General features: G+C 35.0%; 1 protein-coding gene across 1 annotated transcript; it reads right to left on the minus strand.

Annotated features, from left to right (window-relative positions):
* Window positions 1–14: 14 nt before the first annotated feature.
* LOC134259663 (uncharacterized) lies at window positions 15–4,320 on the minus strand (the record flags this gene model as incomplete). Its single annotated transcript, XM_062742261.1, has 5 exons — window positions 3,765–4,320; window positions 3,143–3,323; window positions 2,625–2,944; window positions 1,685–1,939; window positions 15–1,330 (listed from the first exon to the last, which is right to left on the minus strand). Coding segments are annotated over exons 1-5 (2,628 nt in total), but the record flags the coding sequence as incomplete, so codon positions are not given.
* Between the last annotated feature and the right edge of the window lie 9,696 nt (window positions 4,321–14,016).

The following is a 14,016-nucleotide window of genomic DNA, read 5'->3' on the forward strand; positions in this document are numbered from 1 at the left end:
ATCGTGTGTAGAGCATTTTTGAAGAAATCTTGAAGACTGAGCGAATTCTGCTTTCTGTATTCCGGAATGAGTTGTGTCTGTGAGTGCATTTCTTTCAGTAGCTCACAAGTTGGAACATAAAATCCCAGCTTTGCAAGAAACTTGGCTGTGCGATACGTACAGGGAACCATGGTGTGTTCCACGACCGCTGCCACATCCCTAGTTTGCACGAAACAAGCAATGTCACTCAGCAACGACTTCACCAAGTTTGATCCATATGTAAATCCGTGATTTTCTGCAACAAATTGGGCAGTGTGGGCTGGAAATGCCCGAATGGACTCGACACAAACACATATAGTGTCAATTTCTTCCGTCGAAAAACAATCAATTAAATTATTTTGTGGGATAAAGTAATGCGGTAGAAATTTATGTTTTAAGCAGATCAGCAATTTGCTTAGGACAAACAAAACACAGCCACTGAAGTTTACATTCCAAAAGTTGGATGGAATTTCTTCACAAGCTTGAAAAAATATAGATTTTATATGCTTTGTTTGCAGTTTTTTCTCAACATGGAACGTTATGTTATCAAGAAGCACCTTGATTACAGCAAATCCATGTCGCTGTGAATCCGTTAGGCTGTCAAAAAGCAACCTTTCTATCTTTGAAAAATCTATTTTCCACTCAACTGATGGGTTTTCAGAGTTCTTGTGTGCTTTAGGAATCAATGTGCAAGGCATGCCATGAAATAAAATCAAAAGATGGCGTGAGGGAAAATCAAATTTTCGCCTCGAATGCAACCAATCTAAGGCAACCAAGAACATAGGACATATTAGCCCAATATACTTAACTTCAGCACTTATGTCCGCATTCAGGAAACTCGAATCGTATCCTTCAATGCTGAAGGCTTGAAGATAAGTTTCAGACTCTATCTTGCAAGTTTTTTCACCAACCAAGACCGCACGCTCAGGAGGGAATTTCAACCTACAATATCCGGCCTTTGTATTTGACGTATCGAAATGCAATGCATATGGCAACGGCGGAGCTTCTGAAGACAACACAGGTATGTTCGATTTTAAAACTACGACTTTTGCAACCCTTTCTCTCATTTGCTTAATATAAAAGTCTCTCATTTTCTGTGATTTGCTAATATCAATTAGATTCCAATTGCTTCCATCGGCAAATGAACCCAGAAAATGAACCGTCCCTCGAACGTGTGGAGAGAGTTGACCATATTCATGGCAAAGCATTTTGCGAGGTATCAAGTGTTTTAGGAGGAATGTTAAATGTGGCAACGGGGTGCCTGATATGGGATCCGTGTGAAGAGGGTCCTCAATCAACAGCTCTAAGGAATCTACAAGAGATATACGTGTTTCATAAAATGTTCATTTTTGGAAATACATACACACATATTTTTCCTAAATCCTCAATAAGAGGAAGTTAAATATTTGTAAAAAAAAAAACTTCCACAATAACCATTACAAAAACCCTTTAAAGAACCTAACAAACAAAATACCGGTGTAATTTTTGTCACGTCTGTTTGATAGGAGCATTTTAAGTGGTAGAAAAGGGACTATTTAAATGTTAATGAAAATTAACTTTCACGAATCTCTAGCAAAAGACTATCAAAAACGTATATTTTAACACATAAGAACTTTCGATTTGTATATTCATGTGGCTACTGATGCCTTGATATTTAGCACGTTACCTTCAGTATCTTCGAGTTGAAACTCTTGTCCACTGTTGACTCTAAAGAACTCGTTATGGTTTTTCTTTCCTGTTTTTGCATTCTTTTCATTTCTTCCATGCATAATTTCAGATATATGTTCAGAAGTTTCATCTAGTACACTTTTAGAAATGTATTTCCCTGATGAAATGCTTGACAATATGTCTTTGAGGAGAGCAACAGAGTCCTCTGGGTTCAGATCTTTGGAACATGCTAGTAAGCGGTAAAGCACAGCTTCTGAAAGAAAACAGAACTTTTCAAATATAGTATGACTTTTGAATCATTCCCTTTATTTCGAAGTTTGAGCAACTTATCAAAATAAATATTCGTGATAGTTTTAGGAATAGAGAAGAGAAAGTGCTTTCAAACGTTTCCAAATATACCATGGTTTTAACTTCGTGACCTTGAAGTTTAGATTACAGTGCTTTTCCATATTTTTAATACTGGTCATGACTTTCGATGGGGCTTTCATCTTTTGCATTTACATGGCCTGTGACGACCTTTCAAAATAACTTTTTTGTTTTATATTTGACCTCAGTACCTTGATTTATTTAAGCTTGATACAGTTTTAAAATTTTCAGTTATGGTCACAAGTTTTACGAGTTCAAATCTTTAATCTGTTTTTGTTTGTTGGAAAGACAAGGCATGAAATACAGACAGGATAGCTACAATATGTCGTGAATAATTACACCACAAACACTAAAACACAGAAAGCGGGTGGAAGCTTCGTTGAATGAGTCACTAAATTTATTTCCGATAATATACCTAAACTAGTTGCTATCTTTAAGGAAGTTCACGACATTGTAGCACTTCCTTATTATTTAAACAAATTATAATAACATTTCTATTGCAGAAAAACAAAATAAAAAAGTCACACAATTAGGACCATATATTGGTTAAAGCGATGAAAATGATAACTTACTGTAAGGCCAGTGTAACTGCCAATGTTTAGGACGTAGACTCAGATAATGGAACTCCCCAAGATGACCCAGGTATATTGTCAGCCTCGTTTTAATTTGTTCATTGGACTCGGCCTCAACTTCAGTTCTCCTGATGTCATCTTGGTAGACGTTAAAAACGATGATCTTTAATGTAAAAACGTCAGCAAGGGTTTGAAGAGTAATGTGGTCGCCCCACTCCCCTGGGCTCTCCATTCTGGAGAGGTATTCCTCCCAACTCTCCCCAGAAAGAAAAGAGGAGGGATGAGTTCCATCATCTCCAAGAGATTTTTTCCTCAGACGTCTAAAAATAAAATTGGGAATGATAAAATTTCGTTTGGTAAGTAAGTAAATGAATGGCAAGGCCAACATACGTTCCACTTCTGACTTGTTTAGAGTACCTGAAAGACAACTAAAACTTTTCTATAGTTTACACAGTTTTTCTAGTATACATTTCGCATTAACGACAGCCATTCTTGTTTTTCAGTCAAAGTATGCTTACTGTGTTGTTATTTGTCGTAAGGACTTTTCTGTATGACCTGGACAACCGTTAATTAGAAGCTGATCAGATATTGCATGGAACAGGCAGTCCCCATTCGCAATGACATCATGTACTTCAAAACTGTTATCAGCAGCAAAATCGTGGATTGATTGTTTAAAAGTGGGAAGGTTGATAAATTTACCTGTAAAGATAAAAAAATATAGAGAATTGATAGCAGTTGACCAATTAAAAATATGAAAGCAATACCTTTGAATGAATTTGCTACAAAATGTTAATTTTTATTACCTTTTTATTTAAAGTTTGATATCTATGGGTCATCTCTTCGCGATATTTGAACGTTATTTATCATATTTATATGTATTTTAATTGAAAGGAACATGTAACCATTTGTAATTAGGAAGAGAAACCCTAGAAATTTGAAACTGAAAAAATAGGTCTATAGATTTTTTTGGGAGAGCTACAGCTTGCAGCTAATATGATTCCTGCAGATTCAAGTCAAAGACGCACATATTTTTAACATGTTTAACGAAACAGTAGAATTTTGTTTTCAATTTATACCCTTATTTTGTGTGTATTCATAGACAAATAAGCCATGAAACGAAAAAATTGCCCGAAAACTTACTATATCTTCCACCATTTCGGGAATTCGTAGAAGGCTCCAAATCAATGTCTTGCTTTTGATTCTTCTCACTGACCTGTGTTTCCCAATATTCATCCTCGCTGTCGAAGTAATCCGTCTCGTCTGTGTCGCTGAATTCTTTTAATTGATCAGTCGATTCTGAATCAGCTTGAGGATATGGTTTACTTCGTATTTCAGAAGGATCAGGATCTGTTTTTAAAGAATTTGCCGCACAGTCAGTTGTTGCTGGTAGAGATTCTAATTCTAAATTATGTTCCGTAAATCGCAATTTCGTCCCACCTTTTGTAATATCCGATTTGTGGAAGATTACAGATTCTTGACTGCTTTCAACATAGTCTTGTCCAAATCTACTATCTATTGATGTATCTGTTTTCCCGAATAAAACTTCGTTATTTTCATTCTCCTCAAATTGGTTGTAAAATTCTGTCGTTCCGTCGTTTTCCTGTGTGTGATTTTTTACAGTTGTTGTCGTCCAGAAATATTGCAATGGATTCCGCGATCTCTCTTTTTCCATCAATTGTGAGACGTTTTTGTACATATTGACAACTTTAAATCGAGATTTCTATGCCCACTTAGTGGTCATCATCTGAAGTAATAATTTGGTGAAAAGAAGAGTGTTCTTTATTTGTCTGTTTTTATCCCTTCCTCATCTGTTTGTGTGTATACAAAATCCCAGTCAGAAAAACAATGTACGTGTTTCCGGAGCAGAACGTTGCACATAAATTTCCTTCTCAAAATAGTGTATATTTTTAAATAAGGAACGAAATTTGGTTTTCCATTTGTACCTCATTTTCAGATGTGAATTTAATCGTTTTCTCGTTTCTACGCCACTATAAATGAAGTTTCTCTCAGTGTGTATTTTTTCCTTGTAAAAAAAAACTTAACATTATCGAACGGTCATTGAGAATAGATGTGAGATACAGTTATTTGGACATTAGTTTTAACAGAGGATTGTTACCAATACATGTTGTAATGAAATGACAGTCTAGCGCGCTGTTCCTGTACTGCTAGGAGACAGATTCCGAAGTTTGAGAGTTCAACCCCGGGCTGGGGCGGAAGTGGGTATCCATATAAAGGTGAATTTCTTTGTGCTTTCTATATTAATATTTCTTCACTTAGGGCAGTTATGTTAGTTTAAGTGTTGTTATAAAATGTGCTTTATAAATAATGATTAATTTCATTACAACATGTATTGGTAACAATCGTCTGTGAAAACAGACCAACATTATCCTTTAAGCTTAATTAACGACGGCATCAGAAAAGCAAAGGAATTAGACTGACAAAAATTAATTAATCCAACTCCTAATGATGAGGAAAATATTAAAATATTACCATTAGTCACAACTTACAATCCTAAAACCAAAATATTACTCCTATCGTTCAAAATCTGAACGAAATTCTCAAAACGGATGAAGAAATGTCAAATGTTCCTTCAAAATTCAAGTTTATAAACAGCAAAAGGCAGCCCAAAAAACCTCAGAAGAATACTCTGTCCTTCCAAAATAAGGAAATTTACAAAATCCGTGACAAAGTGTAAAGATCCGCGATGTGGCACATGTTCTGTTTTAAGACAAGAAACGTCATTTAATTTCAGAGGAAAAGATTTCTTTATTAATTCCGACATGACATGTGAGTCCAAAAATTTAATATACGTTATTACTTGCGGAGGATGCAACCAATTCTACATCGGTGAAACGGGAACTACATTGAGAGCCAGAATTCGGGTGCATAAACAACATAATTCAAGTTAAATCCTGAGTACCGTCAGATCAAACTCAGCGAACACATTGATAGATGCGGACAAGGACAATTTAAAGTGTTTCCTTTTTATAAACTTTTTCAAGACAATATAACTGAAAGAAGAGAAAAAGAGAAATACTTCATTCAAAAATTTAATCCCAGTCTTAACAGTTTGATTTAATTTGATTTCTGACAAAACTTTCACACAGAGTGTAACCTTTCTATGTTCTCCAGCTAAGAGTATAAACACATGTCGGGTGTGAACATACTGCAAGCATTTAATTGCTTGCTGCCAGATTCAATTATAGATAATGGTTTCTAAAGTATTAATAGTTTTGTAAGACATTGCAGTCAGGATAAAGTATGCATTTGTAAAACGTCTGAAGATGTAATGAAAGCGCTAACGTTTTTTAATCTGTGTTGCCTTTTTTATTTTAATTTTACCTATATATATATATATATATATATATATATATATATATATATATATATATATATATATATATATATATATATATATATATATAAAAAACTAAAAAACCAACAACACTGTATATCCTAAATGTCGGATCTACCAATTAGATACAAGGTCACGGATGGAAATTTATATAAAGCACTAAAAATGACCAACGACACGAACAATAAAAATTGTCAAATTTTCGGGACGCCCTGTCCCTTCCTCAGGACAAAAAAAAAGTTAAAAAGTCATAAGAACAAAGGAAAAAGAGAAACAAAAACAACTAGCACTACTACTAAACACTAGATATTTACATACTTAATTACATATTGAATTGGAAATTTTTAAGAACACTAATAAAGAAAGAAATACGGACCGCTATGAAATGCGTCCGGTCTATCGGGTATACTTGGGTGAAGTGCGATTTATATAATTGAACGAATTAATTATGGTAATTAATTACGACAATCAGTAAATCGTACATTGTTTCATTCTCTCAAAATAGCGTAACTTCACTTAATAAAGAATAATCAAAGAAAAATAATATAGCAGGGATATTTAAACATATGAATTATGATCAATTATAAATTTTGATATATTTAAGGACTTATTACCGAGAAAAAATAATTAACAAAGGTGAAGTCATTCAGTTTGTTAATACCATTTGTTAATACCAGAACTTTTCTTTGCTTTTTCTCTGAGCATCTGTCCATCTTGGGTTATGGTCAATCACCACTACTGTCATGTCTTCCCATTTGTGACCCTCAAGGTTGAAATGTTCCCCAACGGGTTCATTGAGTTTTTTGGTCCTAATGGTCGAACGGTGGTTATTGACTCTCCTGCGGAGATCTCCTGTTTCACCAATATACTGTTTGGAGCAAACTTTTCTGATTAAATGCTTTTTGACAGGACAAATTCCCTAGTATTTTGTAGCTGCGGCCTGTAACAGGGCTGTTGAATCTGTCTGTGTCAGTACTGTGCTTACAAAGAAGACATCTTCTGTCAGAGCAAGTTTTAAAGCCCCCGTTAGGTAATGGGTTGTCCAGTCTGGTTCTTACTTAACTACATCTACCCTGATTGATGGTGAAATCGAATTTAGTCTCCACACCAAACCCACAGAGTTTTTTGCCCTCTAGCTGTCATCCCCCACACATGGTCTAGCCACCAGAATTCGACGCATCTGTTCGTCCCCTGTTTATCAAGTTATGCAAAAGAGGCTACAATGCCCTCTCAAACAGCTATTGATGAGATGGCGGGACATGACAGGCAAAACCTATTACGCTACAAGGAGAAAGACAATCTCCTGTTTCACCAATATACTGTTTGGAGCAAACTTTGTAACTGATGAGATAAATGGGGGCTTTAAAACTTGCTCTGACAGAAGATGTCTTCTTTGTAAGCACAGTACTGACACAGACAGATTCAACAGCCCTGTTACAGGCCGCAGCTACAAAATACTAGGGAATTTGTCCTGTCATACTGACAACTGCATTTATCTCAATAGTCAATAACCACCGTTCGACCATTAGGACCAAAAAACTCAATGAACCCGTTGGGGAACATTTCAACCTTGAGGGTCACAAATGGGAAGACATGACAGTAGTGATGATTGACCATAACCCAAGATGGACAGATGCTCAGAGAAAAAGCAAAGAAAAGTTCTGGATGCACAGATTGAAGTCATTCCGCCCTAATGGTATTAACAAACTGAATGACTTCACCAGAATGAACGTAAACTAGACCCAATTCCTGATGATACTAAACAAGATTATTCTCTCAATTTAGTGTAAACTGTACAGTTAATTTGCGTCACCAACTCTCGAACAACCCACATAACTATGTATTGCTTACGCCTTTGTTAATTATTTTTTCTCGGTAATAAGTCCTTAAATATATCAAAATTTATAATTGATCATAATTCATATGTTTAAATATCCCTGCTATATTATTTTTCTTTGATTATTCTTTATTAAGTGAAGTTACGCTATTTTGAGAGAATGAAACAATGTACGATTTACTGATTGTCGTAATTAATTACCATAATTAATTCGTTCAATTATATAAATCGCACTTCACCCAAGTATACCCGATAGACCGGACGCATTTCATAGCGGTCCGTATTTCTTTCTTTATTAGTGTTCTTAAAAAATTCCAATTCAATATGTAATTAAGTATGTAAATATCTAGTGTTTAGTAGTTTAGTAGTAGTGCTAGTTGTTTTTGTTTCTCTTTTTCCTTTGTTCTTATGACTTTTTAACTTTTTTCTTTGTCCTGAGGAAAGGACAGGGCGTCCCGAAAATTTGACAATTTTTATTGTTCGTGTCGTTGGTCATTTTTAGTGCTTTATATATATATATATATATATATATATATATATATATATATATATATATATATATATATATATATATATATATATATATATATATATAGGATGCTATCAATGTCTTAATCTGAGCGAAATAAATATTCTTGGGCATTTTTAATGCCTGTAGTTTTAGACATTGAGGTCGAATTTTCCCTAACTTGGCTTAGTTTAGTAAATCTAGGACCTCCGGTCAAGGAACTGTCATTCATGCTTTTGAAACACATGATCCCGATAAGTCATTAATATGTAGTGTATATTTGCATTTGAAGCTCTCCTTTCAGAAATAAACTTGGAAAAAATTCCAGCTTTTGAACATGGGGAACAGTCGAATAGACGAGAAATATTGTTATCATCTTGCGCTTTAGAGTAATGTTTTTGTACAGAAAAAACGGATGTAACATGAGCTGCACTTTTTCTTTCCATAGACAAGGCAAAAGACTGTTTTCAAAAGAACGGATACAAAGACAACTGTATGCGACGAGAAACCATGAAAAATCATTTGGGAACTATCATACTATATTAGCCAAGAGCATATCAAATTTCTAATAATTATAATGTGCGAATTCTGTTTTTGTTAGTGTACAATGTAATAAAATTAAGTTAAAAATTCTTTTAAGATATATTTTGTATTGTTTTATGGACTTTGATATTGAATACTGTTCGTTATCTACATATCCTTTAAAATATATTTGTTGCCTCGTTTAAAAATTTCGCATTGTAACAATGTAGCATTAATTCTGTAGATATTGTAAATCATACGCCTTTAAAACCACCTTGTCTTGCAGCTAAAACAACCCGGTTTTAGCTTACCTGAGCTGAAAGCTTGAGTGAGCTTTTCTTATCACAATTTGTATGAAGTCCGTCAGTCCGTCCGTCTGTAATGTTTTCAAATTTTCATATTTTCGACATCTCCAGAACTACAGGGTCAATTTCAACTAAACTTGCCACAAAGCATCCTTGGGTAAAGAGGATTAAAGTTTGTTCAAATGAAGGACCATGCCCTTTATCAAGGGAAGATAATCAAGAAATAGTGAAAATTTGGTGGCATGTTGTAAAAATCTCCTCAAGATCCACTGGGAAGTTAAAAAAGACTTGAAATATCTACATTCTCCTCATAAGAAGACATGGGACATTTATTAAACATGTTTTATTACGAAATGTAACCATCTCCAAATATATGTATGGTGAAAACCTGGCATGGGAAAAATAAAATTTGTCACTATGTAAATTTTACAATGCTATTTAAAGCTGGTAGATGATGAACTTCTTTTAGAAGCATTGTGAATAAATCTCAATTGCCCATAAATCTGAGCTGTTTTTGCACATACTGACAAAGTTACATGACTCGAGAGATTTAAACTGCATTTTTTGAATTCGAATTTCATCAACAAATAACTAGTAACAGTTTCTAATGTCAGTTGTGTTTTTGAACATTCCTTGTACATTAAAATATGCAATAACATCAATGTTGATATTATTATTTATTGTGTCATAATAAATTAAAAAAAAACCCATTAGATTTCATTTACTAGTATTTATTTTTGGGTATTGTAGTGTACATGTATTTTCGTAATCTGTCAATCCTTTGATATGGTGTATAGGTTGTGTTCTGTCTTATTATCAGACTGTTCATTGTGGAAAAAACGCTTGGATCCATACTGCATAAAATATTGATAATAAGTTGTTCTCAGAATTCATCAAAATCTTGAAAATATCACACCCTTCTAAGTCGATCACCTGAAAAATTCCAACAGTTGAGTGAATAATAGTTTTTAAAAAATGAGATTAACAGGTACTTCTTAAATTACATCCAAATCTTAAAAAAAAACAAATAATTTGAGTATCTAAAAAAATTATAAACTGGACAAAATATGGACTGATTCATTGATTATAATCTTACCCATTTACGTACATGGAAGATTTTATTTATTGATATATCAGGCCATAGACATTAGAGCATACGGCAAAATTTCACCAAAAGATTTGAAGAAACACCTTTCGTAATTTCGTGCAATTAAAAAAAGTCAACTCTCCGGTTTTCCTCTCTCCCGTACTACATGTTATATTATACATGATTTGGTGAATGATAATTTTACATTACCTTTATATTAATCTCAGCATTTAACAGAACTTGTCCAACATTTACTCAATACTCGCTGTGACCACCGTTTGCTTTCAGAACAGCCTGGCATCGACAGTGAAAACTCAGTGCGAGTTTGTTATGAAAGATTGTTCTTTTCCTCTCCTCGCGTTTTCAATATCTTCTAAAGTCTGTGTTGGGTTTCATGTGAAAAGTTGATCGCACACATACTCGATTGGATTCAGGTGCGGTGAGACCAATCCACACGCTCAATAGTTTCCCTCTGTCGATACTCCTGAACCATTTGAGCATGGTGGGGATCGTCCATCAGAATGAAATTTGGTCATATTTCACCTGATACCAATCTGATGACTGGGTTAAAATTTTCATCCATGTATTGGAGTACAGTCGATCTCCACACACGCCTAGGCCCACCGAGGAAGTCGTGACAGAAACGGGACTTATCTATAAACAGTATCCGCTCCCAACGTTGTCAATCCCAATTCATATTTTGACGTGTTGGTTCCATTTGTCAATGATACGGGAGATGTCTGGTACGCAGTTCTGGTCTGTTAGCCCTGAGAATAATAGCATGAAGTCTGTTTCTCAAAGAGTTCATGCTATTATTCTTAGGGCGTATGTGCAGGCCTGTTGCAACACTAGATTGAGGAGCCAATCCTTGGGCAGTTGAACACGCCGTCTGCGGGCCAGTCCCTAGTATCTTACGTTTTGCAGGCTTTTCTTTAACGATTTTGATATTTTACGTGCCAGGAAAACATCAGAACCGGCGCCATTATGAAAACTGGAAATTTCGCCGCCTCCATTCGAAGTTGATTTTCGATACAGTTACTAACCAAATTAAATGCCGATCGAACTCACAATTTATCAACAACACAATGCCTCTGTTACTCACTGATGATCGGATTGTATATTTAACTAGGGCTGATTGTAACGGGAACCGTTGCAGAATGTTCCCCAAACGCCCCCAACTTCCTTTTGGTGCCTCATTCCCTCTAAGCTTCATTTAATAAGGCACTCTATGCATCTTAGACTTTAACAACCTTTCTCCTATGCATATCATGTATATTGCAAATTTTTGCATTGCACATAAGCGCACGTACACGCATATGCAAAATGACCGTATCATTTTATCTACACTATCAATATTCTTTAATGTACCTAATATTAAGGCATCTAATAAAAAAGTTTTCAAAAATACGCTAAATCGAGTGCAAATGTAACTATACGCATTGCACGTGCATGCACGTGCATGCATGTGCATGATGACCATAACCTCTTGTAGGAGTCCATTATGTCTGTCTATGTTCTAAATCCCATCCTGTTTCGTTGAAAAACAAGGGAGTTATAGTCATTTTAAGTTTAAGCCAATCAGATTGCAGCGCACGTGCATGCGCATGTTTTCACGACAATTGCTATATATCATATTGTAGGATATCCTAATGCATGACTATGTTTAAAATTTCAAAGCATGTTGTCAAAAACTAAAAAAGATATTGAGATATTTGTTTCAGCCAATCACAACAAAGCGCACGTGCACGCACGTGCATGCATGTGCATGCACATCATACCTTCTTGTAGTTTATTATGTTTGTCTATGTTCTAAATCCCATCCTGTTTGGTTGAAAAGCAAGGGAGTTATAGCCATTAAAGTTTAAGCCAATCAAACTGCAGCGCACGTGCATGCGCGTGTTTACATGACAATTATTATATATCATATTGTAAGACATCCTAAAGTATGCCTATGATTTGAATTTCATAGCATTTCGTCAGAAAACAGAAAAGATATTGACATTTTTGTTTCAGCCAATCAGAGCGAGGCGCACGTGCATGCGCGTGAGTTCGCGCTAATTTGAAAGTGTCACATTATCTACACTATTAATATATCTTTATATAATGAGTTTCAATTCATTTCATCAAAAAATGTAAAAGTTATAGCTATATTAAGTATATAACAGTCAATTTTACGCACGCACGTGCATGATTATGCGCACACCTACACTACACACCGATTAACCCTAAAAAGGTTTTAGCTCAGTTGGATGAACAGTTTTTGAGAACACTCGCGGACAAAAAAGTACCGGAGAACAAATAAGAAAAAAAAATAATAATAATAACTAGAGCAAAGCTCGTTGCAAAGCAACGAGTAGGTCTTCCGTCCTGTTTGACCGGAAGTACTTTCACTCTTTAAAAAAAATGAATAAATACATCCTAAATGGTTTAAATCCTCCAAATCTATGTTAATTAATGCAAAATTAAGCCATTTTTTGCTATTTCCGGTTTGACCGGAAATGACGACGACGGACGGAAAATTGAATTTTATGCTCCCAGTGACAGATGTTATCCAAAAACTTGTCAAGAACGGCAAAAATACGCATTTCTGACTACTTCCGGTTTGACCGGAAGTGACGTCACCATACAAATTTTGAAATTTTGAACAACATTGCTTCTTTAACATATTACAAATTCTCGATTATTTTTGAGATATTGAGGAAAAACTTTCGGCCCCTTGCGGCCCTTAATTATAGAGGCCAGCCCCTTTTTTGAGATATCCTATGAAAGATCATGTAATTCTACACTTCTTTTGTTTTATATGTTTTAACAAAATATTTTTAAGTAAAAAGATATTAAAGAAAAGGTGTCCGAAATTTTGAATTTTACGATAGGACTATTTTCGGACAATAGCGAGCGTCGGCGTTTCGTACATCTGGTAGTTATGATATACTAAGTGCACTTCTCCAAAGGTTGCTCTAACCATCACTGGAAATTTCATGCTTCTGTGTTTAGTGCTTTTTGAGAAAACTGCTGGACAAAGTGACCCTCTAAAATTCACTAAATATCAGAAAACTCCGAACCGGAAGTGACGTCATCAAAATAAAAAAATACGTATCTAGATTCTTTGATGTTCTATCAGACCTGAAAGTTTCATGAAAATCGATCGAGCCGTTCTCGAGAAATCGCGCGGACAAAATCGGTAAGAAAAAAAAACAATAATAAAAATAGTGGAAAAGAAACCTAAGAAAAACAAGAAGGTCTTCCGCTGAAGACGGAAGACCTTAAATAGAGCAAAGCTCGTTGCAAAGCAAAGAGTAGGTCTTCCGTCCTGTTTGCCTGGAAGTAACTTTCTTTTTTTTTTTTTTTACAAATATGAGTAATAATGCCGAAAAATGGTTTAAATCCTCTAAATCTATGTTAGTTAATGCAGAAATAAGCCAGTTTTTGCTACTTCTGGTTTGACCGGAAGTGATGACGACGGATGGAAATTTAATTTTTAGGCTCCCCGTGAAGATGATACCCAAAATCTTGTCAAGAACGGCAAAAATATGCGTTTTCTGACTACTTCCGGTTTGGCCGGAAGTGACGTCACCGGACGTATTTTGACGAGTCCATTAGATGAAGCTTGACATTTTAAACAACTTTGCTTCTTTGACGTATTACAAATTCTCAATACTTTTTAAGGTATATAAGAAAAACTTTCAATCCCGTTAGGGGCCAGCCCTTTTTTCGAGATATGATTTGAAAGATCTTGGAATTCTACACTTCTTTTGTTCTATATGGTTTAACAAAATAT

Source organism: Saccostrea cucullata, unplaced genomic scaffold (assembly GCF_032062105.1).
Source record: "Saccostrea cucullata isolate Sc308-1 unplaced genomic scaffold, CSIRO_AGI_Scuc_v1 ctg15909, whole genome shotgun sequence".
Taxonomy (NCBI): Eukaryota; Metazoa; Mollusca; class Bivalvia; order Ostreida; family Ostreidae; genus Saccostrea; species Saccostrea cuccullata.